This window comes from Oncorhynchus tshawytscha, linkage group LG24, assembly GCF_018296145.1.
Source record: "Oncorhynchus tshawytscha isolate Ot180627B linkage group LG24, Otsh_v2.0, whole genome shotgun sequence".
NCBI classification, from domain to species: domain Eukaryota; kingdom Metazoa; phylum Chordata; class Actinopteri; order Salmoniformes; family Salmonidae; genus Oncorhynchus; species Oncorhynchus tshawytscha.
The window spans coordinates 18802140-18829959 of record NC_056452.1 but is presented as its reverse complement, the minus strand read 5'-3'; the positions used below and the strand labels follow the sequence as shown (position 1 = coordinate 18829959).

The window sequence follows — 27820 nt, the reverse complement described above, 5'->3', positions numbered from 1 at the left end:
AACTAAAGCCATACAAAGGCCCAGTCTACTCTACTGTCACCTTGACACTTACCATCATCGGATACTCAGTAGTTGAGAAACAAATTTCATCCATTGTAGTATTTTTCCTCCTATGACTAAATCTTTTGCTGTCCAGCAACAAACCATTACATCTCCTGCTAAATTCACCCCAACTCAAATAAATACTATGTTTATTTTTGGTTGAGGGAGCATCTTTGGCAGCGGGGACTATTGCTTTATTGGAGTGGGGTCCCTAAATCGCTTTCATGGTCTGTTGTTGGGGCACGGTGGGGGGCGCGAGGGAGGGGGGCAGGGGGGCCCTGGGGGGGTGCGGGAGGGGGGTGGCCCCGGGGGCGAGCTGGTCTGTGCTGGCGGCGGTGTAGTGGGGCGGATCAGGGGACGGTAGTCTGGAGCAGATGGACTATGGGCCCGAGGAGGGGCCTTGGCTGCGGCCGCTGCCTCATCTTTCACCCGGGTGAAGTTGATGCATCGACCCTGAGGGGAAAGAGACCGTAACATCCGATTACATGGTGATCAATGTCCTAAAAGTCAGGAGGTATACAGAACCCCATTAAGCTACAGTAAAGACATAACTCAGATTACATTGCACCCCTCCCTCCCCTCCCCCACATGGTCCAGCCCACCTCCCACGTACAGTACACAGGTGTCTTACCCATCAGCCCCTGCTGTGACCTCTCTACCCTCTCCTCCCAGCCCAATGTCCTGTTCCAATGTCCTGTTCCAATGAAACTGTTCCAATGTTCTGTTACCAATGAAAATGTGGCCGCTTTCCAATAACCCCAAGTTGTTTATAGCACCATATGGAGAATGAGAGAGAGCAATGTAGAGACAGAGGGGGATGGGGGGGTTGCTGTGATTTGAGTCAATTCAAAGCAATACGTTCCTTTTGCAGCATAAACTTTTGCTCCCTATTCTCGTCCACCACAGCTACTTCCCTACATAGTGAGAACCCCTAACTTCGACCACAGTGGTGTCTTACAGAGCACTCTTGTGGTATATGGTCTAACTCAGATTTATGCCCTTAACAGACAGACATCCCAGTGGCCCCTTTTCCATTCCCCACGCAGCTAGGCAGACATGGACTTACTAGGTCATACTGGAGAGCCATTTAACATATGCAAACACACACACACACACACACACACACACACACACACACACACAACCTGAGTGGCTGCAATGAAAACAACAGAGGACACAATCCATTCATCTTGACTTGTAAATGATATATGAGGGTAGAAAAAATACAGAAATCCTCTGGTAAACAAACTCGGTCTCTGACATTCAATCAAGTCAATAACAGGATGAGAACATGAGAAGGGTCATGGATTCTAATCAAATATTCTTTCATTCTCAGTGCATACGTTCTCTGCAGACCCTTTGAGAGAGGCTCATTTTAGCGACCTTTCTGCGAGTTCATAACATTGAACCACTGTGGTCAAATCAAATCAAGCTTTATTTATACAGCCCATTTCAGACATGGAACACAACAAGCATTTCGCTAAACCCGCAAAAACATCTGCTAAAGATGTGTATGTGACCAATAAAATTTGATTTGATTTGAATGTACTTCACAGGAAAAAATCAAATGAAAACAATAAATAAAAACTGAAATATTTACTACACAACAAACATAAGAGGATAAAAACAAAATAATGACATTAAAACTGAACGAATAAAAGGCACCCTAAGGAAAAGCAAAAAAATGTGTTTTAAGATCTCTTTTAAATATGTCCACAGTTTCGGCCCCCCTCAGGTTCTCTGGCAGGCTGTTCCTGAGGCTGGGGGCATAATAACTAATGGATGCCTCTCCGTGCATCTTGGTCCTAGGCTTTAGGATAATTAAAAGGCCAGTGCCAGAGGACCTACTGGGTATATAACTTAAAAACATCTGACATGTATTGGGGTGCACAAGCGTGGATTGATTGAAAGACCAATAGAAGAATCTGGTGAGAGACTTTGAAACGGAACTTACAGTACAAAGGCAAAACAAAGATGCCCCTTCAAACCTCCCTCTTCAAACGTCTACCATTAAAACCCAGAGCTCATAAAACAGACTAGCCTGTGTTACGTCAGAATGGTTGTCATGTGCCCCCCACTGGTTGAGACGACTCTCGCGGTCATCTCTGCTCGCTATTATATCATGTCGTTCGCATTGCGAACACTCTGTCAGACGTTAAATCAAAGCCTCTAATGTAACCTCAGGAGGCGATCTGCTCGAACACATGATGTTCTATGTAGGAGCTCGCTGAGAAGTTGAGAGTATTTGGAGACATAGCTGTGGTCCTATGTAGCGGTGTGGAGCCAGCGAATTAAGACTAGGGCTGCACAAAGAGAGAGGGATATGACTAAACCAGACTATGCACAGATAATCATACCCTGTAGGGCTGTGCTCACAGTACACAAGCGCACACACACTGCACTATACCACACTCAACCGAAACTAAGCAAACAAGGAGTGTGTCTGGGTGTCCTAAACCAGCACAGAGAATCCCGCAGTAAAGCTGGGGAGGAAGTTAGAGAGAGGGAGGGAGGGAGGAAGAGAGGGAGGGAGGGGGAAGAGAGGGAAGGGGAGAGAGGGGGAGAGGGGGAGAGAGGGAGGGAGGGAGAGAGAGAGGGGGGGTAGAGAAGGGGAGATCACACTCTACTTGAACAGAGCTATGCTCAATCATGAGGCATCAAAGCCAAAGAAACTGCACAATATTAAGAAATAGTATAGATGGAAGGAAAGTAGTATAGAAATATACCAAAAAATAGTTAGGCAGCAACAAATTCAATCCCTTCTAGACAATTTCCTGGACAAAATGTTTCACTGTAATAGTGAAGGAGTAAACTTGGCAGTAGAAAACCTAACCACTCTCAGCTTCCCTATCAAATCCAAAAATTTCAAGCAGACAACCTAAGAAAATGAACAACAATGACAAATGGTTTGATGAAGAATGCCTAAGAAATAAATTGAGAAACCTATCCAACCAAAAACATAGGGACCCAGAAAAACCTGAGCCTACGCCTTCACTATTGTGAATCACTAAAACAATACAGAAATACACGACGGGAAAACAGCACGTCAGAAATCTAACTACTTCTGGGAAAATTGGAAAACTCTAAACAAACAACAGCATGAAGGATTATCCATCCAAAATGGAGATTTATGGATAAACCACTTCTCCAATGTTTTTGGCTCTATAACAACGAACAAACATATACATGATCAAATACGAATCTTAGAATCATCTATTAAAGACAACCAGAACCCACTGGATTCTCCAATTACATTGAATGATCTACAGGACAAAATACAAACCCCCCAACCCAAAAAACCCTGTGGGGTCGATGGTATCCAAAATTAAATGATAAAATATACAGACCACAAATTCCAATTGGCTATACTTAAACTCTTTAACATCATCTTCAGCTATGGCATCTTTCCCAATATTTGGAACCAAGGACTGATCACCCGAATACACAAAAGTGGAGACAAATTTGATCCCAATAACTACTGGGGGATCTGCGTCAACAGCAACCTTGGGAAAATCCTCTGCATTATCAATAACAGTAGATTCGTACATTTCCTCAGCGAAAACAATGTACTGAACAAATGTCAAATTGGATTTTTACCAAATGACCGTACGACAGACCACGGATTCACCCTGGACACCCTAATTGACAAACCAACAAACCAAAACAAAGGCAAAGTCTTCTCATGCTTTGTTGATTTAAAAAAAGTTTTCACCTCAATTTGGCATCATGGTCTGCTATACAAATTGATCGAAAGTGGTGTTGGGGTAAAAATATATAACCGTATAAAATACATGCACACAAACAACAAGTGTGCAGTGAAAATGAGCAAAACACACATACATTTCTTTCCACAGGGCCGGGGGTGAGACAGGGATGCAGCTTAAGCCCCACCCTCTTCAACATATATATCAATAAATTGGCGAGGGCACCAGAATCATCTGCAGCACCCGGTCTCACCTTACTATAATCTGAAGTCAAATGTCTATTGATGATCTGGTGCTTCTGTCCCCAACCAAGGAGTGCCTACAGCAGCCCCTAGATCTTCTGCACAGATTCTGTTAGACCTAGACCTTCTGCACAGATTCAGTTAGACCTAGATTTTCTGCACAGATTCTGTTAGACCTGGTTGGGAGGTCTGGGGTCCGCTCACCAACCAAGAATTCACAAAATGGAACAAACACCAAATTGAGACTCTGCATACAGAATTCTGCAAAAAAATATAATATGTGTACGATGTAAAACAGCAAATAATGCATGCAGAGCAGATTTAGGCCGATACCCGCTAATTATCAAAATCCAGAAAATAACCGTTAAATTCTACAACCACCTAAAAGGAAGCGATTCCCAAACCTTCCATAACAAAGCCATCACCAACAAAGAAATTCACCTGGAGAGAAGCTGGTCCTGGGGCTCGATTCACAAACACAAACAGACCCCACAGAGCCCCAGGACCGCAACACAATTAGACCCAACCAAATCACGAGAAAACAAAAAGATAATTAGTTGACACATTGGAAAGAATGTACAAAAAAACTGAGCAAACTAGAAAGCAGAAAACCTGACCACTGTGACTGACCCAAACTTAAGGAAAGCTTTGACTATGTACACTCAGTGAGCATAGCCGTACTATTGAGAAAGGCCGCCGAATGCAGACCTGGCTCTCAAGAGAAGACAGGCTATGGCACACCTCCCACAAAATGAGGTGGAAACTGAGATGCACTTCCTAACCACCTGCCGAATATATGACCATATTAGAGAGACACATGTTTCCCTCAGATTACACAGACCTACAAAGAATTCGAAAACAAGTCCATTTTCGATCAACTCCCATATCTATTAGGTGAAATACCACTGTTGTCATCACAGCAACAAGATCTGTGACCTGTTGCCACAAGAAAAGGGCAACCAGTGAAAAACAAACACCATTGTAAATACCTATATTTATGTTTATTTATTTTCCCTTGAACTATTTGCACATCATTACAACACTGCATTTATACATAATATGACATTTAAAAATGCCTTTATTCTTTTGGAACCTTTGTGAGTGCAATGTTTATTTCACTTTTGTTCATTATCTACTTCACTTGCTTTGGCAATGTAAACATATGTTTCCCCTGCCAACAAAGCCTCATGAGTTGAAATTGAAAGAAAGAGAGAGCAACAGATGCTGCCTTTCTGTTTTTCAGTAGTCATGGAGTTAGATCAATAGCTACGTGAGTTGTATTCATAGGATGCATAGACTAGGGGACATAGCAGGTCCATTGTAAACTGATGAAATCAAAGGAAACTGGGCTTGATAGATCAGCCTTTCTACTGTGGATACGAGGAGCATTCAGTCGTGTTTTATGGAATTGTACTGGAAAGGCTTTGAGCCAAGGCTTCTCTCAATAGTGCCATTCAGGATACAGGCGTCGTCATAGCAATCTGCGTGGTGATAAAATGCAACATAGCAACAGACTGAAATATGTCTGTCGGGAAACCAGATCTGATCTTGGCCAAATGGATCCAATGGAACACACAAGGCCTGTACATGTTCTGTGAACACCAATATGGCCTGTGTGTGTGAGAGTGAAAGAGCTGTGTTACCAACAAGCATGGCCCGGTCTCCTCAGGTAACACTTTACACAGGAAAGAAAAGAGCTCCTCTGCCTTGTATGCGTGTTCATTCCTCCCTGAAGGAAAACATACATATTACACCAGTACAAGTAGGCCTGCCTCTGAATTTTTGTGCTTCTTCGTAACCGACCGCAAATTACTAGAGTAGGCGACGCCATTACACGGAGGGATGGAAACGATTCCGCTGGAGTAAGCATTGCGTCACGTAACCCTTTGCAGGTGGCGATCGTTAAAAGCTTTCCTGGGTCAAACCCTTTGAACAAAGTATCGACATCTTTTTGTCCGAGAGAAATCTGAAGGACGCTAATCATCATTGTTCCTCTTTGCGGTCGATAGCTGACTTCCCGTGTCGTTGTTGAGAGCTTATCTGGCAGTACAGTCATGTCTTCTCAGTTCCTATTTTTGGCCGAGAGAATACTCTTTAAATGTGTAATTCCACTTAAAAAGGGCTATTGAAGATTTTCTGCAAATAACGCATGATTTTAACTAGGACCTGGAGAGGTGCCATCTCAACAGGCTAGCTGCAGCTCTCAAAGGAAAGAGATCTATGGGAGATCTATGGGATACAGTCCCTCAGATAGTCCAGCCCTCCAAAGTGCATATCTAGAGCAAAACCAACTTCAATCCAAACTCCAATCTCCATTTTGATACAAAGGGTCAGCATTGCAAAGTTAAAACATGTGAAAGTAGAGATTTTAAAACATTAAGAGGAACTTCCTGGAGTGTGTCCACAGTCCTGGTTATTTCCCTTTTATGGCTGATTTGAAACAGGTGTTGGGTTCTGCCTGGTCATGAATCTTGGCACTGGTGAGGTGTTGGCCACTGCGGGGGCGTTTTTTGGGGATTGGACTGTCTGATTTGGGATTGGACTAAGGCTGGGCTCCCAGGGTTTTTTAAGGCTTTAGTACTCACATGTTCTCCTGGCTGAGGCCTCATGAGAGAGACCTGGTCGTAACCGCGGCGAAACAGGGCCCAAATGGCGTCCAGTTTACCCTGCCGACAAGAGACAGAGAAACGACTACAGTGAATACTGTCAAAAATAAATTATAGCTAGCAAACTGGTAAGTGTGCATGGCCAATATGTTCTTTCATACTACACAGTACCCTATTATAAAAGTAGCGGTAGTGAGGAAGAGAGTGTACATACTAGTCTTAGAAAGAAACGAAGAAAGGAAAGAGAAGATAAGTGTGTTTCTACCTGTATGGGAGTATACCACTTCCTATCCGCGGCTGGCTTCCTGTTGTGGGCCTTCTTGGGCTTGGGCTCGTAAGGCTCAAACTCCTGCTCGGGCATTTTCACCACAGCGTTCTTGGGCATCTCCAGTTTAGCCCCCTCCTCCGTTGAACCCTTCCCTCCCCAGCGCACCTGTAGGAGTGGAACACAGCTTATATGACCTACAGTAACCGCAGAAGGGCAGTGATGTAGTCTATAATAAAGTTCCAACTTTGGTGTGTTTGTGAAGAAATATGGAGGATAAAGACTCTTGACAATTTCAATGTCAAAAGTGGATTAGATTCAACTCGCCTCCATTCTTTTGATTCCTCCGACTCCTCTTCCTCCATAGTAGGATGCATCCACGGTGGGCCACTTCTTCTTGGGCATGCCGTCTTCATCATCTGATTCCTGGCGGAGAGAAAAGATAGGAGACAGTAGATCTAGCTGGTCTGTCATAGTATAATAGATACAGTAGATCTAGCTGGTCTGTCATAGTATAATACAGATCTACTGTCTCTACTGTCTCTGTTCATGTGTTACGATATTATGCATCTTTCCCGTATTCTTGGCCACGATAGTAAGCGTCTACAAAAAGCTATTTATCTCACTTGCCTTGTATGAAAGCTTATTTCATTCACCAACAAAATAGCTTCACAGAAAGTGAAACAAGAATTCTGCCAAAAAGGAAATAGAATTGAAAGACTCCCAGTGAGAGTAAAATAGAGAATTAGTAAGCGCTTTAGGCCATTCATGCATCAGAGATCAATAGAATATAATGCCTCTGCTTCACGAACAGCTGTGTCACATCCATGGAAAATGTGACAAAGACTTATTATTTGTAATCAACTTCTGTGGCGAAATGCCCTGAAAAGGCCTCATGACTGCATCACTTAACATTTTGTCACTTACTCTTCGATTTTTCATCTGAATACTGTTGCTTTTTCTTGGAACTTCATCCATATTGAGCATAGACCCCACTTATTGAGCATAGACCCCACTTATTGAGCATAGACCCCACTTATTGAGCATAGACCCCACTGAGCTTGATGATGCGTTCCCTGGCTCACTAATAGACCTGTGCTATGATTGAGACCCTGTGTGTGACTGAGTGTGTGTGTGTATAGTCTTTAATGCATGTGTATACTTTCAGAGATTTAAGGGCTGACTTACTGGCTCTGGAGGGGGTGGCGGAGGAGGCTCCTTGATCACCTTGACAGGAAGTTCAGGGGAGAAAGTCACATTAATATCAATTGTTGGACACCAGCTATGTTTCCAGTTTCTTTTGGACATTTAGAGCGTTTGCATAGAAAATAGATTAGACAATCGCCTGCTAGGGTGCGTATCCATTTAATAATCTTGTTTTGATAAAACAGCTGGATGTAATGACATGACACCAGAAAAACTACAGTGTCTAATAAAAATGCAGTGGCCGAAGTGTTTCATTATCCATTGAGGTAAATTGAGCATGAATCAATTGGCTACAGCCTGTATCCCCTCCCACCTATCTGTTTCAGGTCTCAGGTAGCCTGAGAAAGCCAGCATGGATAGAATGCAATAACTGACTAATATTTGCCATATTCTAATATTTCCCATGTGCCTGAATGTATCGCCGTGGCGAAAGGTGCACTCCTGTAGATCTGACATAATTGGATGGTGAAACTTGTATCAAGACAACCAGAAAAACAAGGAAACACAATTCAGCTGTTCTTGAACATCAGGAAAAGTATCCTGCAAAGAAACATGATTTTTTTTTATAGTTGAAAAATAGATTTAGCAGGCAGTTTAGATGTGGCAATCATCATTTATTGTCCAAATAAAGAATGTTCAACAAAAGGAAAACCACAGATGTATCATTTATTATCTGAATGAACTGCAAAACTGAAAGAAATTTGTTACAAATGTTTAAAGTAATGTTTTCTGGTAAGTAAAAGCCCTTACAAACAATAACAACATAATTGTCATTAGATTGAACCAGGTTACTTTGTTTACGGTAATTACATAAATCATTCCAATGAAAATTACTCTGCTATAGGGTCTACTCTATACAGTATACAGATGTAGGACCTTAATTTGAGCCAGTTTGCTACAGCAGGAAAATAATCCTGCAGTAACAGGAAATTTGAATTATTATGTGGATTATAATGAATGGACATTTTTGTAGGGGTTGATATATTTGATATAAAAATAATGTCTGAAATTTCCAAGCGGAAATAACAAACTTCAGAAGCCTTTTCAAATCACAAATACACCACATGTTTTAAATGTCATACATTGCAGGAAAGTTCTCCTGCAACCGGGCGATCAAATTAAAATCCTACACCTGTAAAATAACACATGGCCCATAATTGGCATCATATTGAACCAACTGTTAATGGAGGGTTTCACTAACCACAGTGCAGCAGAGGGGCCAGAACCACCACATGAACAGCACGGCCATTAACAGGAACAGAACCAGGAGGGTGATGAGAAGGATGGTGCCATCAAACTGCCAGGGAAGATAAAAGACAGAGTTAAGACAGGGTTACGACTAACATTAGGAGGAGGAGGAAGCAGAAATAAAAAACAGAACACGATTCAGATAGAAGAAACAAACCAAAGATTCAATGCAAAATCATGGAAATTGGATAATTGTTTCCCAACATTAGACAATTTCTAGTAAGTTTTGAGTAGTAATTGTAATGTGATTGGTAGAGCATACTTACACACTCTGTGGTGGTGATGTGTACAGAGCTAGTGATGAACGACAGGCCTTCATTCATGCTCACTTGTAGATAAACAACCCTGAAACACAAAAACAGACAAATTAGGCTAGTTAAGACCTGCTTGCCCAAGACCACTGAATGGCAAAAGGGCACAGTTGTCCAGTGCCAAGGTGCCACACAAAGAGAGCTTTGCTCCCAACAAACAAAACTATTAATGCGCAGACATGTTATTACATGTCTGAGACTAAGTAGGGCACTGGTATCACAGTTGGTTTAACCCTTGATGCCCACATTTCTTCATATCTCCAAAAACTACTGCAAGTACCTTTCTCTTCTGGGTGCAAAACAATTATTCACATGTGACCTCAGGGAGCCTGGAAAACTTTTCAAACCTTGGTGATAAAAAGCCTAATTTGGAATTCCCTGCATTTTCTAGGGTTGCAAAGCACGCAGACTGATCAACAGGATATGCGAACTAGGGCATTTGGACTGATAAGCATTATTTGGTTTGGCTGTCTGGAGTCCGTGGGTTAAATTCAGTGCCAGCAAACGGCTGTGTAGACTCCACTCTTATCCCTGATAGAAGTAACGATCAAGGGAAAAATATGGTCAGTTGGACTTGGGCCATGTTCACATTTTGTGGAGATGTAAGTATGCGTGTGCATGTGTGTGAGGGGAGAATGATCAATTTGACCATGGGGTGCTAACTGCTAGATTACTTTACAGATTAAAAGAAGATGAAAGACGATGAGAAAAAAATGGTGAAAAACAATGGGAGAGAGGGTAGGAGGAGGGAAGAAGGAGGGAGTTAACTAGAGAAACTGGATGTTCAGGAAAAAAAATACCAGACAGAGAGGAAGACAGGAAGTGCCAGTCTTGGCTGTGTGGTGTCAGACATCTGTTAAACAAGCAGATGAAAGGGCAGGGTCTGCACAAGGCAGACGTTCTGCTGCTTTGATCAGAGCTGTTAGTGAGAGAGAGAGAGAGAGAGAGAGAGACAGAGAGAGAGAGAGAGGTGGCAGGGTGAGGGTAGAGGAGAAAGCTGGAGGTAGAGGGGAGAAGCAGGCAGGGGAAGGGGGTGAAGGCTGGAGGGGTAGAGGAGAGAGTAAGGCAGGAAGGGGGTGAGGCCTGGAGGGGTAGAGGAGAGAGTAAGGCAGGCAGGGAAAGGGGGTGAGGGCTGGAGGGGTAGAGGAGAGAGTAAGGCAGGAAGGGGTGAGGGCTGGAGGGGTAGAGGAGAGAGTAAGGCAGGCAGGGGAAGGGGGTGAGGGCTGGAGGGGTAGAGGAGAGAGTAAGGCAGGAAGGGGGTGAGGCCTGGAGGGGTAGAGGAGAGAGTAAGGCAGGCAGGGAAAGGGGGTGAGGGCTGGAGGGGTAGAGGAGAGAGTAAGGCAGGAAGGGGTGAGGGCTGGAGGGGTAGAGGAGAGAGTAAGGCAGGCAGGGGAAGGGGGTGAGGGCTGGAGGGGTAGAGGAGAGAGTAAGGCAGGAAGGGGGTGAGGGCTGGAGGGGTAGAGGAGAGAGTAAGGCAGGCAGGGGAAGGGGGTGAGGGCTGGAGGGGTAGAGGAGAGAGTAAGGCAGGAAGGGGTGAGGACTGGAGGGGTAGAGGAGAGAGTAAGGCAGGCAGGGGAAGGGGTGAGGGCTGGAGGGGTAGAGGAGAGAGTAAGGCAGGAAGGGGTGAGGGCTGGAGGGGTAGAGGAGAGAGTAAGGCAGGCAGGGGTGAGGGCTGGAGGGGTAGAGGAGAGAGTAAGGCAGGCAGGGGAAGGGGGTGAGGGCTGGAGGGGTAGAGGAGAGAGTAAGGCAGGAAGGGGTGAGGCCTGGAGGGGTAGAGGAGAGATTAAGGCAGGCAGGGGAAGGGGGTGAGGGCTGGAGGGGTAGAGGAGAGAGTAAGGCAGGCAGGGGAAGGGGGTGAGGGCTGGAGGGGTAGAGGAGAGAGTAAGGCAGGCAGGGGAAGGGGGTGAGGGCTAGAGGGGTAGAGGAGAGAGTAAGGCAGGCAGGGGAAGGGGTGAGGGCTGGAGGGGTAGAGGAGAGAGTAAGGCAGGCAGGGGAAGGGGGTGAGGGCTGGAGGGGTAGAGGAGAGAGTAAGGCAGGAAGGGGTGAGGGCTGGAGGGGTAGAGGAGAGAGTAAGGCAGGAAGGGGTGAGGGCTAGAGGGGTAGAGGAGAGAGTAAGGCAGGCAGGGGAATGGGGTGAGGGCTGGAGGGGTAGAGGAGAGAGTAAGGCAGGCAGGGGAATGGGGTGTGGGCTGGAGGGAGACGAGAGTAAGACAGGCAGGGGAATGGGGTGAGGGCTGGAGGGGTAGAGGAGAGAGTAAGGCAGGCAGGGGAATGGGGTGAGGGCTGGAGGGGTAGAGGAGAGAGTAAGGCAGGCAGGGGAAGGGGGTGTGGGCTGGAGGGGTAGAGGAGAGAGTAAGGCAGGCAGGGGAAGGGGGTGAGGGCTGGAGGAGTAGAGGAGAGAGTAAGGCAGGCAGGGGAAGGGGGTGTGGGCTGGAGGGAGACGAGAGAGGAATAGAGGAGTGGAGAGTAACAGGGTTATGAGTCTGGGGGAACACAAAGAGTGGGTGGGAGAGAGAGTTTGTGGGCTGGAAAGTACGTCATGTACTTTTATTTAATGTCTCCCTTAAACTGTCTCGTCCAAGGTCAAAAGAGCCCTCAGAGTCTTAAGTCTTTTACCATTGCTGTCTAATTCCTCAATTTATGATCTGATCCAATAAGTTCTTAAAAATGGGGTTCTGAAGTGGTTTGTTGATGTTGGAGATTCTGAGGCCTACATTAGAAACGAGGCAGCCTGATGATGGATGTATCTGTTATTGAATTATGGAGCACACAGGAGGCTGCTGAGGGGAGGAGGTTCATAGTAAGGGCTGGAATGGAGTAAATGGAATGGTATCAAACACATGGAAACCACATTCGATACCATTCCATTAATTCCGTTCCAGCCATGAGCCCTCCTCCCCAGTTAAGGTGCCACCAGCCACCTGTGATGGGGCAACCATAACACTGTCCTCATTATGAAAACACAGGGCTCTAACCAATGAGGCTCTACCTGAATGAACTCATTGGCCTATAGAGAGAAGAGAATAGAGGAGGAGTGAAATTTGGCCCTGACAGAGTCCGTTAAGACACCCTAATGAATAGCAGGCTTCTTCTGGTAGTGTGTTTATGTGGGAGGGCTTGGGGGGTGATCGGCTAGAAATGCGAGGGAACACACACTCATCCTACAGTGCTTAAAAACAGTGATAGCTCTGACCATCTTAAAACGGATTAAAAAAATTGTATTTTTTATAAAAGGTACTCACTGCCCAACTTCATCTATAACCGGAGCCGTACACAGCAGGAACGTGTCTTCGATTTCCACAGGCTTCTTATCTATGGAGAGAGCCAAACACTCGGTGTACTTAAACACGTTTTGTTTCTTCAATCGACTGTAGTTCTTCATGCATGTTACAGCTGGAAACACACATTGGTATGAAACACCTGGTTCAGCCTACAGTAGATGAAGTGTAAATGGAAGCAGGTACTCACTAATGGTGAGGGTGTCGTTGAGTCTAAAGCTGCACAACACCTGCTCTATGTTCCTGGCGTGAAGGAAACCGTTTCCTCTCACCACTACCTGGAAGCTCTCTGGAAATAAGACACACCCTAAGTTTAGAAAAATACTACATAAATGTAATATGATCATAGGCTATCAGACTTTGCACAATTATGTTGGGTAGCATACAAGAGTAGCTAGACTGACTTGTCAACATCGGTTAAATAAAATACAGAAAACATCATGCTCGGGGTACACAGGTCTTATGGGACTTTTTAGTCATTTATCAAATTGACTTCCATTTGGCAGGCCAGCATAAATTAAACATGGACATTCCATTTAGAGACCCTTTCATTACAAGATTCCCAATACATTACCCTCCATTAACCCCAATGGGGATTCCTGTCTGTTGGGGTCAATCGAGTGATCAGGGTCTCATTCATTAGGTACCAAATGGCCCCAAAAAAAAAAAAAAATCCAATAAGAAACACATTTTAGTTTTAGTAGATGCTCTTATCCAGAGCAACTAGGGTTAAGTGCCTTGCTCAAGGACACATTTTTCACCTAGTCGGCTCAGAGATTCAAACCAGTGACCTTCGGTTATTGGCCCAACGCTCTTAACCGTGAGGCTACCGGCCGTTTTCCATTTCAAAATGTTTTTCTATGTTTTGCTACAGTGTGCCATAATGACTACGAGCCAGCTGAGCCCCAGTCAGAGGGAAAGGCACCAGCCTGGCCCCTTAATGAAATGAACACAGCACTTAGGCAATGACAGGGAACTAGCGCTGCTCTGCTTTGATCCTTTAGGGACCCCACCTCCTGCACAAACACTGGAGGGCTCTGCAGCAAGGATCTCAATACAGGACTTCTTGATGATCTGGAGAAGGAGAAAATGATTGAGTTGACAAGGTTAAATACGCTAAAGGTGACTCATATCTTGGATTCTGTATCGAAATAAGAGACAGGTTCTTCACATTTGAGACACTCAGTAGCTATAGGCTACATTTACAACAGTCTATTTTGACCTTTCAACTTGATTTGATATTTCTCTGAAGGTACTGTATGTTTCGTGAAACAGGTCTAAGTCTCTCCTTCCTGGGCAGTGTGTATTTACCGAGTCGATCACTCCTCGCAGGGCTACGAATCCGCCCATCACAGGAAACACATGCTCAATGGTGTCTGCTATGGTGGCCAGCTACAGGGGGATGGAGAGAACAGGTTTATTTACACAGACCCAGTGCTTCCTCCTGGCTCCTGTCTCAGGAACCAGAGACACACACATCATGACCCATTCACCTTCGGTGAAGAGATCAATGAACACTTGATTTGAGATGAAATAACCATATAATTATATTGTATGGTGATTGTACCTTCATCTCTCTCTACATGCATGACCAGGTTAGGGGGGAAATAACAGTACAATGATAGGGACATTACATACAATCCTGATGAACAATGGACATTGGACAGAGACCTAAACAACCTTGATGAAGGGAAAAGTACAGTATGTTATATCCAGACATTTAGTGAAAGTCAATCTGGGTGGTACCGATGCATACAAAATCAGGTTAAAACACTGCATGACTCTGAAGCTTGCTTCCTTAGCTAATATGGTAATCGTTTGCATGCAAGTCAAAACGCCCAATTTCATTACTGCTCAGCCTGGCGTATAAGTAGCCCTGTAAACCTCACAAGCAAACTCGGGTTCAAGATGTGTAGGTAGATGCAATTATGGGATACATAGTCTACAAATGGGTTACTAAATATAAATAGCACATATTGTAATCATTGTTGTGAAATAATATTGAGTGCGTAGTATTACTAGATGTAATTACAGCATATCATTTTCTGTTAACAACAGGTTCCTAAATGTGTTTTGACAGGGGAGTAGGACATGCATGTTTTACTGCAAACTAAACCCTTGCCTGTGTCTCGTTAAAGTCCTTTACTCCAACACAGTACACCATAGCTCCTAGAGACCGGCTTCTCTCTGCCTGTTTGTTGGGGGGGAAACCAAGAATCAGCACCAGAGAACATTGTTTTAACATGGTCTTTCCTTTACATCAACAGGAAGGTGAATGTTATATCAATCCAATTTGCCTACCTCCTGTTGTGCAGTGACCAGTTGGTGTTCGTTCAGCTCCCCATCAGTCAAGGCAATGATAACACTTGCTGTCCCTGTAACGGAGAGGTCAATCAATTGTATGACCTCAACATTGCCAAGTATAGAGTGCTCTTTGCTGTCTAACCCTAGTGACAGATGCCATTGGAAGCTCACCAAAGTTTTCATGGTGTATCTGCTCATTTGCCTGAAAGGAGAAGACAATGTTAGTCTTCTCATTATGTTACATTTAAAAAAAAAATGTTAAACAGGTGTATAACATGATAAAGTAAGACCATGTCAGGAGCAGATAAATACCCTTTCCAAACCCAGGTGCATAAAGGTGTCTCCACCAGGTATCTCTTTTCTCAGCACATTCAATCCTTTTCTTATCTCCACCCTGACAAACAACACAAATCACACGTTATAATTTTTTTGTTGTCTTGGTCTGATGTCTAAATGTCATTACTGAGTAAAATAGTCATCACCACTTCTATTCCCCATACAAGAAAAACAGATGCATCCCAAAATGCACCCTATAAACTGAATAAGGTGCCATTTGGGATGCATTTAACCAATATTTCCAGTGTACCTGTTTTCTGTCAGTTTCATGAGAGTGGTTCCTCTGGATGAGAAGACAATGAAGGACATTCTCAACATTGGGCTGTAAAACAACACAGCACACAAACAACGGTTAGATACTATGGTGGTCCTGAACCGTTCAACAATTCCTTTTGTCAAGCCTCAACACACAAACAACGGTTAGATACTGTGGTGGTCCTGAACCGTTCAACAATTCCTTTTGTCAAGCCTCAAAGAGGCCATACTATGTTAGAACTCAACACATAAACAAACTAAAAATCGGGACCACACAATGGACACACTCTCCAAATCATTTATTTCATGTATTTATTGTGACATGCAAGGACGTGTCCCTAGGATGAAAAAAATCTCACATGGAAACATGTCCAATCATTCAAGCATAAATCACTGAATTCTCTGTGGTTAGTTCTATCCTATTGTTTGTTTATGGGCCATGTTCACAAGGACTCTGGACCCAATTTGGTGGATTCATATGTTGTTTTTGAGACTATTGTGATGGGGGAAAAACAATACCACCCAATCGGAGGAAGCTTACTAGCTATTGACGTTAAGGGAATAGCTAGCTGACATCGCTGTGCACTCTGGTCATGTATGTCTTTGTCCTCCAGCTTGAAGCTCTCGAGGTGCCATTATGTTCATGACACATGCCATTACCGCAGTTGGTTGGTAAGTGAATGAGCACATGGACAGTCTGTGCTCCATTGGGGAAATCATTTTTTTTTGCTGGGGGAGGGGGTTATGTGTTGTCGAGTGCTGTTTCTCTTAAAGCTCGTTGGATGGATCCTGCAACTACAGGCCAAGCAGCAATGAAGATACTTTTCCTATTAATAAATAAATGCTTTTACAGAATTCCCATGTTGATGGCGATGAAGGGCTATTTTCCGGCATGTGTGTTGTTTATTTCTCTGGCTGACGCCGCAGAGTCTGGCTTTCACCCACCCTCACACGAGAGATCGCTATCACCTCCAGCTCGTGGCCTCAGCCAATCGGACAGTCCCGATTCAACTCACCTCTGTGCAGGAACTAGCCATGCTGCCTCTTCAGGCCCTGATTGACAACAAAATATCTTTGTGATGTTCACTTACCTGATGAACTTTTCAGCTAGATGCTCCACAAAGGAGTAGATTTCTATCCAGTGGTGTTTGACACTGCCAGATCTTATAAAGAAAGAAAACAGAGGAATAGTTATATCCTACAACCTAACCTTGTTTAAACCCACATGTGACACATTTCCTAAATGTTTATCCAACATCTCCTAGTACAGGAACTGTTTGTACTATTGTGACATATAAAGTCAACACAAAATCCTAACAGAGAGGTTATCAGTAAGCTGATTGGCCAAACAACATGTCATGGAAAACACAAGCCATTTGAACATTAGCAGAAGAATCTCTATTGACACAAACTAACCCCATTTATTAGGGAAAAGGAGGAAAGTGAGTTAGGACACATCTGAGGACCAAGTCTGTAACTTAGCAACCTAGTAGCAGTAATAGTCCCTATCAAATAGTCCCTATGAAAGCTGAATGCTCTCCACAGAGAAGAGCTTCATTTCCTCTTAGTTCGGGAGGGAAGGAACCTGGCTGGGGGTTGTGGCGGTGACTCGTTACTGAAGAATACTACACATGGGAAATGATCTAATTTATTGAACTGAACCAAACCGCTGTTAGCGGATGGATGAAGCAGTAGCCTGAAATGCGACAATGCTGCTGACGAAGCCTCACATGGATGTCTGATGTAATAGTTACAATCTGGGCACCAGACATAACATGAACTTGTTTTCCCAGTTTAGTCTCCGCACTGGTTTTCTTGGTGTATATTTGTGTCGTTAATGTGTAGGATAAACAGGCATGACATACTGTGCAGCTAGGGTTGAGTATATTCTTTAGAAGCCTTACAAACATTGCATTCAACAGAGTCAAAGCACCTTGTGAGGACAATACTTGTCAAAGTAAACAAACCTCAACCAAACAGAACTTGTGGAGGAGGCCGGCGAGCGTCACACTTGGATGTTCAACAAATGTGCTGAATAAACAGTGTTCATCTGAAGCGGCTTGAACAGACACAGTAGGACTGCTCTGACACCGGGGGAAGAGCCAATCTGTCAGGCATGCAGTTCCTTTCATTACTACGGGGGAAATACTACACCTCAAAATGGCTTCTTTCATGTACAGGTACAGCCATATAGGGATAGTGTTTCAGTGATTTTCTAAGAGGAGTGAAGCTAAGGACTCCCCGCCTTGGAGATTTTTTTGTTTGTTGCATCACAATGGATATTATTTGTGTTGGACAAGAATGTTTTCTGAGGTACCAGGCAGTCGTGGGATTGGAGTCTAGCTTGCAGTTTTCTCACCTGTATAAACAGCATTAGGAAAGGAAGTGGGCTATTGTCTTGTGAGATCCTGGAAGAAAAATGTTGTGGTACTTTTTCTTTGATACAATATTAATAGACTGGGTCAAACCATCACAGTTCAAAAGTTTTGGAAGTTGTTATTGCAAGCTTCAACAGCTTTGTTGAATGACTGAGCTCTTGATGACAGGAGTTTGAGATGACATCATATCAAAAAGAGTGCACGTTTCCTTTGTCTAGTGTTATATAATTGATCAATCCTCTGACTATACGTACATGGTAAACGGCACATGTCGGGCCATATGAAACTCATTTGGAAACTGATGGAACCCCATAGCCAAGAGAGAGAGTGAGCGGGGTAACATTCGGATGACTGGGATAATTAAAACCACGCGTTGGCTCTTTAATGTCTCTGCTGCTGGGGGAAGCAGAAAAGATCCACCATGGATCTCCAACCACAAGTCCATTTTTTTGTCTTTCAGCCCACACAGCCCAAATAGATCAGGATTGGTGAGGGCTGTGCTCTAACCAACCCACTGAAATCTGTCCTGGGGAATAACAGACCAACGAGCACAACAGACAAATGACATAAGACGAATGACAGGCTATGGCCTCAAGGCCATAAACAACAGCTATTTAGTTTACTACAGCGTTTGATCGGACGGCTGTAGCTGTATTGTTTCCAAACACCTTTGGACACTCAGGACTGTGCTAGATGTCTAAGAGGGAGAGAATTTGTTACTTTAAACAAGAAAGCCCAGAGTCATTTAAAAAACTCACCACTACAATGAGCAAAATGAAGTGAGTGAGGGAGAGAAAGAGACAGACAGAGAGAGTGTTCATTCGGTCTAGGCCAGGGATGTCAGAAAACATGTGGGGGGAAAAAGCTCTGTCAGACCCAGGTGTTCAGTAAACGGCTCTGCTCTCACACTTCTAACTTCTAAGTGTTGAGAGGAAAATACAACACCATGAAGCTGTAGGGTCCCTTTCCAGTTGGGCCTGCTGCATGTTAAGAACCACCCCAGTCTGTGAAGCAATGATCTTACTCCAATTTAACTGACTATGCACATGGATTTGTACGGAGAGGCCATTAACCTACTTTTAGCTTGAGGCCTACTTGCTGTGTCTAGGCTTCCAACTGCAATCTTTCCTTACTCTCACTCCCTTTTGGATTTTTTTTCTTTTTTTCCCTCTCATTCTTCTTCTCACCCTCTTTCTCTGGGTGCAATATTATTTTCTCTAAATAGACTTACGTAGAAATGTGAGCTATCCATCTGCCATTCTCCTTGAAAGCAAGTCTAAGAAGCGGTAGATCTGTTCTATGTGCATTAATTCTATGGCTCCCGTTCTTAAGTTTGTGCGTCTTTTACTTGCGGCTTTGTACAATACAAAAATACAATACTTTGGCTTATGGAAAATATATTTCACAGCGGTTTAGATGGTGCAATGATTCTCTACACCAGGGATCATCATCTTGATTCAGCCGCGGGCCAATTATTTTCTTGAGCGGATGGTCAGGGGTTCGGAACATAATTACAAATAATTTGTAAACGGCAAATTGACCAAACGGATCACTTACTGTATATCTGTCTATTACGCGTGGGAATACTTTGGAACAGATTTCCAAAATGAAAATCATTTGGAGCTGATTTGCTGGCATGTTTACAGTCTTTTTAATAATTTTAAAAAACTTGGGGGCCAAATAAAATCACCCGCTGGCAAATTTTGGCCCGCGGGCCGCCAGTTGGGTAACCCTGCTCTATACTATACTTGCTTGTTTTGTCACATAAACTGAAATTAGGTTATCTTTTAGAATTTTAGCAACCAGGAAATGGCGGCGCGATTTCTTCATAGTGCATCACCTTTAACAAGGCATTTATTCCTGCAAAACACACACGCCAAAGTCTTCTTCTGATGCGTTATGGAGGCCAGAGCAGCAGCATGGTCCAGGAGAGAGAAAAACAACACATTACACAGTGAGAAAGTCTTGACATGTTTACATTATTTATAGACTCCAGATGTAGTTCAGGTTGGCTTGGATTTTAAAAATGATCACAACTTAACGCCCAACTTCAATGTTGGCCTGTGGAAAAAAAACATTTAGCAATGATTAACATTCTTGTGAAGAATGATGTAGACTTGAAAAGGAAGAACAAATGGCTGCTACATGCAGCTTCTATTGGGAAAACACAGGTGCCAAATATAATTGTTTCCTATTGTTCCATAGCTTGATCAGAAAACAATTATATCAAGGGCAAGCGGGTCAAGACACACAGTATGGCTGTAGGAATCTGCTAGGGCATCAGAGCTTCTAGCATTATTATCTTGTCTTCTAAACAGTGAATGTTCCATTGGCCAGAGTTTTTACGTCCTACAAGAGGTAAATGCAGGTGGCAGTAGCTAGGTTTCCATCCGAATGGCGACAGATTTTCACGCAAATATTCCGCAAAATCTGCATTAAGAAAATATGCGAATTTCCCCACCAGTTTCCACGAATTGCACACAAAATGTACCTTTTCACTTAAGTGTTCAAGGACCGAATAAAAATCAAATGTTCAATGTGTTTCCATAGCTTTTTCAACTCTACCTATAGTTATGTCACAAATACTGTTGCGTTAAATAGAAAATGTGCCTAGTCTGGTCTTGACACATGTGCTCTAGACAACAGCAGATACAGTGCGGGTAGGCTCTGCGGGTAGGCCCTGCAGGTAGGTTAGTCCACCTTGCACTTTCACCACCCTGTGAAGTTCATCAAAACTTATTTCATCTGTAGCCTAGTAAACTGCATGCTTTCCCGAGTCGTATTGTGAGGACCACACAACAAATCATCGCGTGACTCCAAGTTTACTTCGATATTATGTTTATTATATCAATAATTGCGCTTGAAGGTGTTTCCATCGCCATTTCTCGTATAATTAATGTTACCGACACAAAAATATGCCACCATGTCGAACAAACAAATGATCTGTTGGCATTTATAAAATTGTACCCGAAACTTCCTGTTTCCATCACAGCTGATGTGATTATTTTTTATACAGTATGACTTTACTCACATAAAAACTGTGGATGGAAATGTGGTTTTTATTTTATTTTTATTTAACCTTTATTTAACTATGCAAGTCAATTAAGAACAAATTCTTATTTACAATGACGGCCTACCAAAAGGCAAAAGGTATCATGTGGGGATGGGGACCTGGAATAAAAAATAAAATACAAAAATATATAAATATAGGACAAAACACACATCACGTCAAGAGAGACTACACTACATAAAGAGAGACCTAAGACAACATCATAGCAAGGCAGCAAGAAGGTAGCGACAATAATACATCACGCAAAGCAGCCACAACTGTCAGTAACAGTGTCCATTATTGAGTCTTTGAATGAAGAGATGGAGATAAAACTGCCCAGTTTGAGTGTTTGTTGCAGGCTGCAGCGAACTGGTTACAGATAAGGAAGTAAGGGCAAGGAAGTGATGTCAGCAGACCAAAAGTAAAACTAGGGTGTTTTCCCATAACATCTGATGAGCATTAGCTACAGTGGTAGGGAGTGAGTTTTGATGATTTTTATTATGCAGAACATTTGGCATCAGTACTGGTCTGCAGTGATAGAAACATGCCCTAAAACAATACATTTAGTTGTGTTCCTTATAAAACAGCAGGATAGGGCCTACCAGTCTGATTAAGCTCAAAGTCATACCCATAGAGATCTTATTAAATGACTAATTATATGGTCATACTTCAGTAGGCCTATAGTACACCACAACATAGGGATAACTTTAGCTTGGTTCTCTTTGATCCACTACCCATTTGGACCTTAACAGTAATGATTCATGATATCCACATGGTCCATTTTCCTTTATTCGGTGACCACTTGGCTGAGGGAGATTTTTCCATAAACTAGTCGTGAAATTTACAGGATTTATATTCAAAGAAACTCGAGACCAAAGTGTTGACTCCAGCCACTCCAGTGTTCGGCGCATGTGACAAATAAAATTGGATTTGATTTGTATCCTAGTTGTAGCCCTATGCAGTGTGACAAGAGCCAGACCCGGAGGAAAAACTCCTGGTCCTATGGGATGCAACTAAGGCCCAGAGTTTTTCCTGTTCAGGTCTGGTCAGGAACCCAATGACCAAGCTAAAATACAAAGGGCTATGCCCTTAATCTACATCTCAACCAGAATATGGTCTGTGCTAGTGTTGTCACGATACCAGTATTGCAATACTATGACACCAGATTCGTCTTGGCAAAAAAGAAAACATGAAGCAGAGTCAACGTTATGGTCCATTAATACATACTTTTGCAAAATAGGGTGTGCTATAGCTTGCAAAAAAAAAAAAAAAAAAAAAAAAATGTGACTCTGGGTGACAACACAAGACAGTTTTTTCCACCAACATCAGGACTTGAGTCTGCTTCATGTTTTGTTTCCTTTGCTTCCTTACTTCCTAGTATTGCGATACTGGTGTTGTAAAAACACTTGCCTGTGCATCTCATAAACAGCTCAGGCCTGAGGGATGAGGGGATGTCACTAACGAGCATCCGGTTGTTTGAAGTCAGGAACTTCGCTTAGTAGCACCAACATCCTCATCATCAGGGCCACACAAGTTTGCACACATAGAAATCTATCAACATTGAATCATACATCTTCTACGAGTTGTGTTACCAGATGAGAACTTATCTAAAATATATCTAAATTAGATCAGATATATTACATAAGGTCAGAGAACTGGCAATGTGGTGCCAGGACAACAACCTATCAACGTGAGCAAGACAAAGGAGCTGATCGTGGACTACAGGAAATGGCGGGCCGAACAGGCTAGAGGTCGACCGATTATTCGGAATGGCCGATTAATTAGGGGCGATTTCAAGCTTGCATAACAATCGGAAATCTGTATTTTTGGTCACCGATTTGGCCGATTTTACCTTTATTTAACTAGGCAAGAACACATTCTTATTTTCAATGACGGCCTAGGAACGGTGGGTTAACTGCCTTGTTCAGGGGCAGAATGACAGATTTTTACCTTGTCAGCTCAGGGATTCAACCTTGCAACCTTACAGTTAACTAGTCCAACGCTCTAACCACCTGATTACATTGCACTCCACGAGGAGCCTGTCTGTTACGCGAATGCAGTAAGAAGCCAAGGTAAGTTGCTAGCTAGCATTAAACTTATCGTTTAAAAACAATCAATCAATCATAATCACTAGTTAACTACACATGATTGATGATACTACTAGTTTATCTAGAGTGTCCTGTGTTTCATATGATCGATGTGGTGTGTATTCGCGAAAAAGGACGGTCTTGCTCCAATGTGGACCTAACCATAAACATCAATGTCTTTCTTAAAATCAATACACAAGTATATATTTTTTAACCTGCATATTTACTTAATATTGCCTGCTAACCTGGCTGAGAACTCTGTGAAGACTATTTCTTCCTAACAAAGACAGCCAACTTCGCCAAACGGGGGATGATTTAACAAAAGCGCATTTGCGAAAAAAGCACAATCATTGCACGACTGTACCTAACCATAAAAATCAATGCCTTTCTTAAAATCAATACACAGAAGTATATATTTTAAAACCTGCATATTTTGCTAAAAGAAATCCAGGTTAGCAGGCAATATTAACCAGGTGAAATTGTGTCAGTTCTTTTGCGTTCATTGCACGCAGTCAGTGTATATGCAACAGTTTGGGCCGCCTAATTTGCCAGAATTTTACGTAATTGTCACGTTCTGACCTTAGTTCCTTTGTTATGTCTTTGTTTTAGTATGGTCAGGGCGAGAGTTGGGGTGGGTAGTCTATGTTATTTTTTCTATGTTGTGTTTATGTGTTTGGCCTGGTATGGTTCTCAATCAGAGGCAGGTGTCGTTCGTTGTCTCTGCTTGAGAATCATACTTAGGTAGCCTTTTCCCACCTGTGTTTTGTGGGTGATTATTTTCTGTCGAGTGTTTTCTGCACCTTTCAGGACTGTTTCGGTTTTCGTTTATTTCACATTGTTATTTTCTATTTTCAGTGTTCAGTCAATAAACATCATGAACACATACCACGCTGCGCATTGGTCCGACATTTCTTACTCCTCGTCAGAGGAGGACGAAGAATTCCGGTACAGTAATTATGACATAATATTGAAGGTTGTGCAATGTAACAGGAATATTTAGACTTATGGATGCCACCCGTTAGATAAAATACGGAACGGTTCCGTATTTCACTGAAAGAATAAACGTCTTGTTTTCGAGATGATAGTTTCCGGATTCGACCATATTAATGAACTAAGGCTCATATTTCTGTGTGTTATTATGTTATAATTAAGTCTATGATTTGATAGAGCAGTCTGACTGAGCGATGGTAGGCACCAGCAGGCTCGTAAGCATTCATTCAAACAGCACTTTCGTGCGTTTTGCCAACAGCTCGTCGCTGTGCTTCAAGAATTGAGCTGTTTATGACTTCAAGCCTATCAACTCCCGAGATTAGGCTGGTGTAACCGATGTGAAATGGCTAGCTAGTTAGCGGGGTGCGCGCTAATAGCGTTTCAAACGTCACTCGCTCTGAGACTTGGAGTGGTTGTTCCCCTTGCTTTGCAAGGGCTGCGGCTTTTGTGAAACGATGCGTAAAGCTGCTTCGAGGGTGGCTGTTGTCAATGTGTTCCTGGTTCGAGCACAGGTATGGGCGAGGAGAGAGACAGAAGCTATACTTTTACACTGGCAATACTAAAGTGCCTATAAAAACATCCAATAGTCAAAGGTATATGAAATACAAATCGTATAGAGAGGAATTGTCCTATAATTCCTATAATAACTACAACCTAAAACGTCTTACCTGTGAATATTGAAGACTCCTGTTAAAAGGAACCACCAGCTTTCATATGTTCTCATGTTCTGAGCAAGGAACTTAAACGTTAGCTTTTTTACATGGCACATATTGCACTTTTACTTTCTTCTCCAACACTTTGTTTTTGCATTATTTAAACCAAAACATGTTTCATTTTATTTGAGGCTAAATTGATTTTATTGATGTATTATATTAAGTTAAAATAAGTGTTCATTCAGTATTGTTGTAATTTTCATTATTACAAATACATTTTTTTTTTTTTAAATTGGCCGATTTATCGTTATCGGCTTTTTTGGCCCTCCAATAATCGGTATCGGCGTTGAAAAATCATAATCGGTCGACCTCTAGAACAGGCCCCCATTAACATCGACTGGGCTGTAGTGGAGCGGGTCGAGAGTTTCAAGTTCCTTGATGTCCACATCACCAACAACCTATCATGGTCCAAACACACCAAGACAGTCGTGAAGAGGGCACGACAAAACCTTATCCTCCTCAGGAGACTGAAAAGATTTGGCATGGGTCCCCAGATCCTCAAAAAGTTCTACAGCTGCACCATCGAGAGCATCCTGACTGGTTCCATCACTGCCTGGTATGGCAACTGCTCGGCATCTGACCGTAAGGCGCTACAGAGGGTAGTGCGTACGGCCCAGTACATCACTGGGGCCAAGCTTCCTGCCATCCAGGATCTATATAATAGGCTGTGTCAGAGGAAAGCCCATAAAAGTGTCAGAGACTCCAGTCACCCAAGTCATAGACTGTTTCACTTCTACCGCACAGCAAGCGAACTGGAGTGCCAACTCATTAACAGATTCAAGCCATAAGACTGCTGAACAATTAATCAAATGGCCAATGGACTATTTACATTGACCCCCCCATTGACTATTTACATTGACTGTTGGTTAAGGGCTTGTAAGTAAGCATTTCATGGTAAGGTCTACACTTGTTTGATTTGACATTCTGACTCCAAATTGACACAATACATTATATACAATTAATTTCTATTGGGCACAAAATATTCTGAAACACAACCAAAACAAACAGCAAATGCATCCAACAAATGTGTAGAGTCACGCGCTTGATGTAGTCATTGCGTGCTATGGAACCAAATACTTAACTTTTTACTACTTTAATACACATATAACTGAATTTGTCCCAATACTATTGGTTCCCTAAAATGGGGGGACTATGTACAAAAAGTGCTGTAATTTCACCCGATATGGATGAAAATAACCTTAATTGAAAGCTGATGGTCTGCACTTTAACCCCATAGTCATTGTATAATTTAAAATCCAAAGTGATGGAGTAGAGAGCCAAAACAACAAAAAACGTGTCACTGTCCTAAACATTTTGGAGCTCACTGTACACTATTGTCTGTTTAGTAATGACTTAATACCGTGTAACGAGCGAGGTTTGGCATCTCAATATAACGGCTCCCTGGGTTTATTATGCAGTATAATAATAAATATGCCATTTAGACAGTTACTTACTTGTCAAGCACAAAATACAAGTCAAAAGCCCCCTGACATGTACTTTCCTCCCCTTCTTCTTCTACTTCTTGCTCTGGTTCAGCATTTACAGATGCTAAAGTAAACATTAAAAATCCAAGGAAAAGTAGGGCAAGAGACACTTTTCTCCAAAACCTCGCCATCTTTCCCCCGCCAAAAACGCAAAATACTCCAAAACCGCAATGGAACAGTCAATGCTGTCTCACATCCACAAAGTCTTGAAATTACTTATCTAGGCAGAGATGCATAACCGACAAAAAAGACGGTCAAGGCTGCGCCATAGAAAACCGAAGCTCTCAGTTTCCAAGGCTCAGTTTTGAAGGCGAATATACCATACCAAAAGTTGCAGCACTTTATTATCCTTTGAAAACGTAGAAAATAATTTGTTCAGAGATTTTACTCTCCGATATCATCCTGTCATATTCGCATGATAAAACAATCGTGGAGTATTTGAGTAACAAATCTAAAATGTTTCAACGTGTTAGAATATATGTGGATAATTCACAAAAAGACAAGTTTCCTGTGAAAAGTGTCAAAATAATTTTGGTTAAAAAAGCTAAATGTAGACGTTAAGAACTGGGAGCTCGGGAACAAACATGGCAGAAATGAACGAGGTTTCATATTTCTGCCTAGAGAAAAAAAACGAAAAAAGGTCGAGATTTCATCTTGCACCTCCCTCTCAAGAAGCTAACTTTGGAAAAACATATGCCTGCCTATAAAACAACGAAGAAATTATGAGCTGCAGCATCCACTGACATCTTAACACCAAAATCCCATCTGTCCAGAATGTTATTGTAGGCTAATAGAGTCCCACAGTATGAGTCATTATACCCAGAAAACCTAGCAGTCAAACAAGGAAATTGTTCCATTTTTTTTCCACCATCCATTTTCCCATAGGGGATTTTAGAAACACTTAAAATAAAGGCTGAGTTTCTTGTAGGTTTACCCTGGCAAGACATTTGGATTTAAGTCTCTATAGGACAACGTGACTTTTATCAATATATTTGCCTGTATTTACCCCCCCCCCTGTCACGCCCTGGTCTTAGTATTTTGTGTTTTCTTTATTTATTTGGCCAGGCCAGGGTGTGACATGGGTTTATTTTGTGTTGTGTTTATGTATGGGGGTTTTTCATAGGTTTTGGGATTGTGGTTTAGTGGGGTGTTCTAGCAAAGTCTATGGATGCCTGAGGCGGTTCTCAATCAGAGGCAGGTGATTCTCGTTGTCTCTGATTGGGAACCATATTTAGGCAGCCATATTCTTTGAGTGTGTTGTGGGTGATTGTTCCTGTCTCAGTGTTTTGTATTCACCAGATAGGCTTTCACGTTACGGTTGT

General features: G+C 42.8%; 1 protein-coding gene across 1 annotated transcript; it reads right to left on the bottom strand.

The window, feature by feature from the left end:
* Positions 1–128: 128 nt before the first annotated feature.
* LOC112223500 (anthrax toxin receptor 1) lies at positions 129–27265 on the bottom strand. Its single transcript, XM_024386552.2, has 18 exons — positions 26469–27265; positions 16889–16960; positions 15793–15864; positions 15519–15600; positions 15378–15408; positions 15204–15277; positions 15025–15093; positions 14214–14294; positions 13916–13976; positions 13093–13191; positions 12867–12936; positions 9580–9658; positions 9267–9362; positions 8048–8086; positions 7187–7285; positions 6860–7027; positions 6574–6654; positions 129–495 (listed from the first exon to the last, which is right to left on the bottom strand). Exons 1-18 carry the CDS (start codon positions 26627–26629, stop codon positions 265–267), a joined length of 1665 nt encoding a protein of 554 aa, XP_024242320.2. The 5' UTR covers positions 26630–27265; the 3' UTR covers positions 129–264.
* Between the last annotated feature and the right edge of the window lie 555 nt (positions 27266–27820).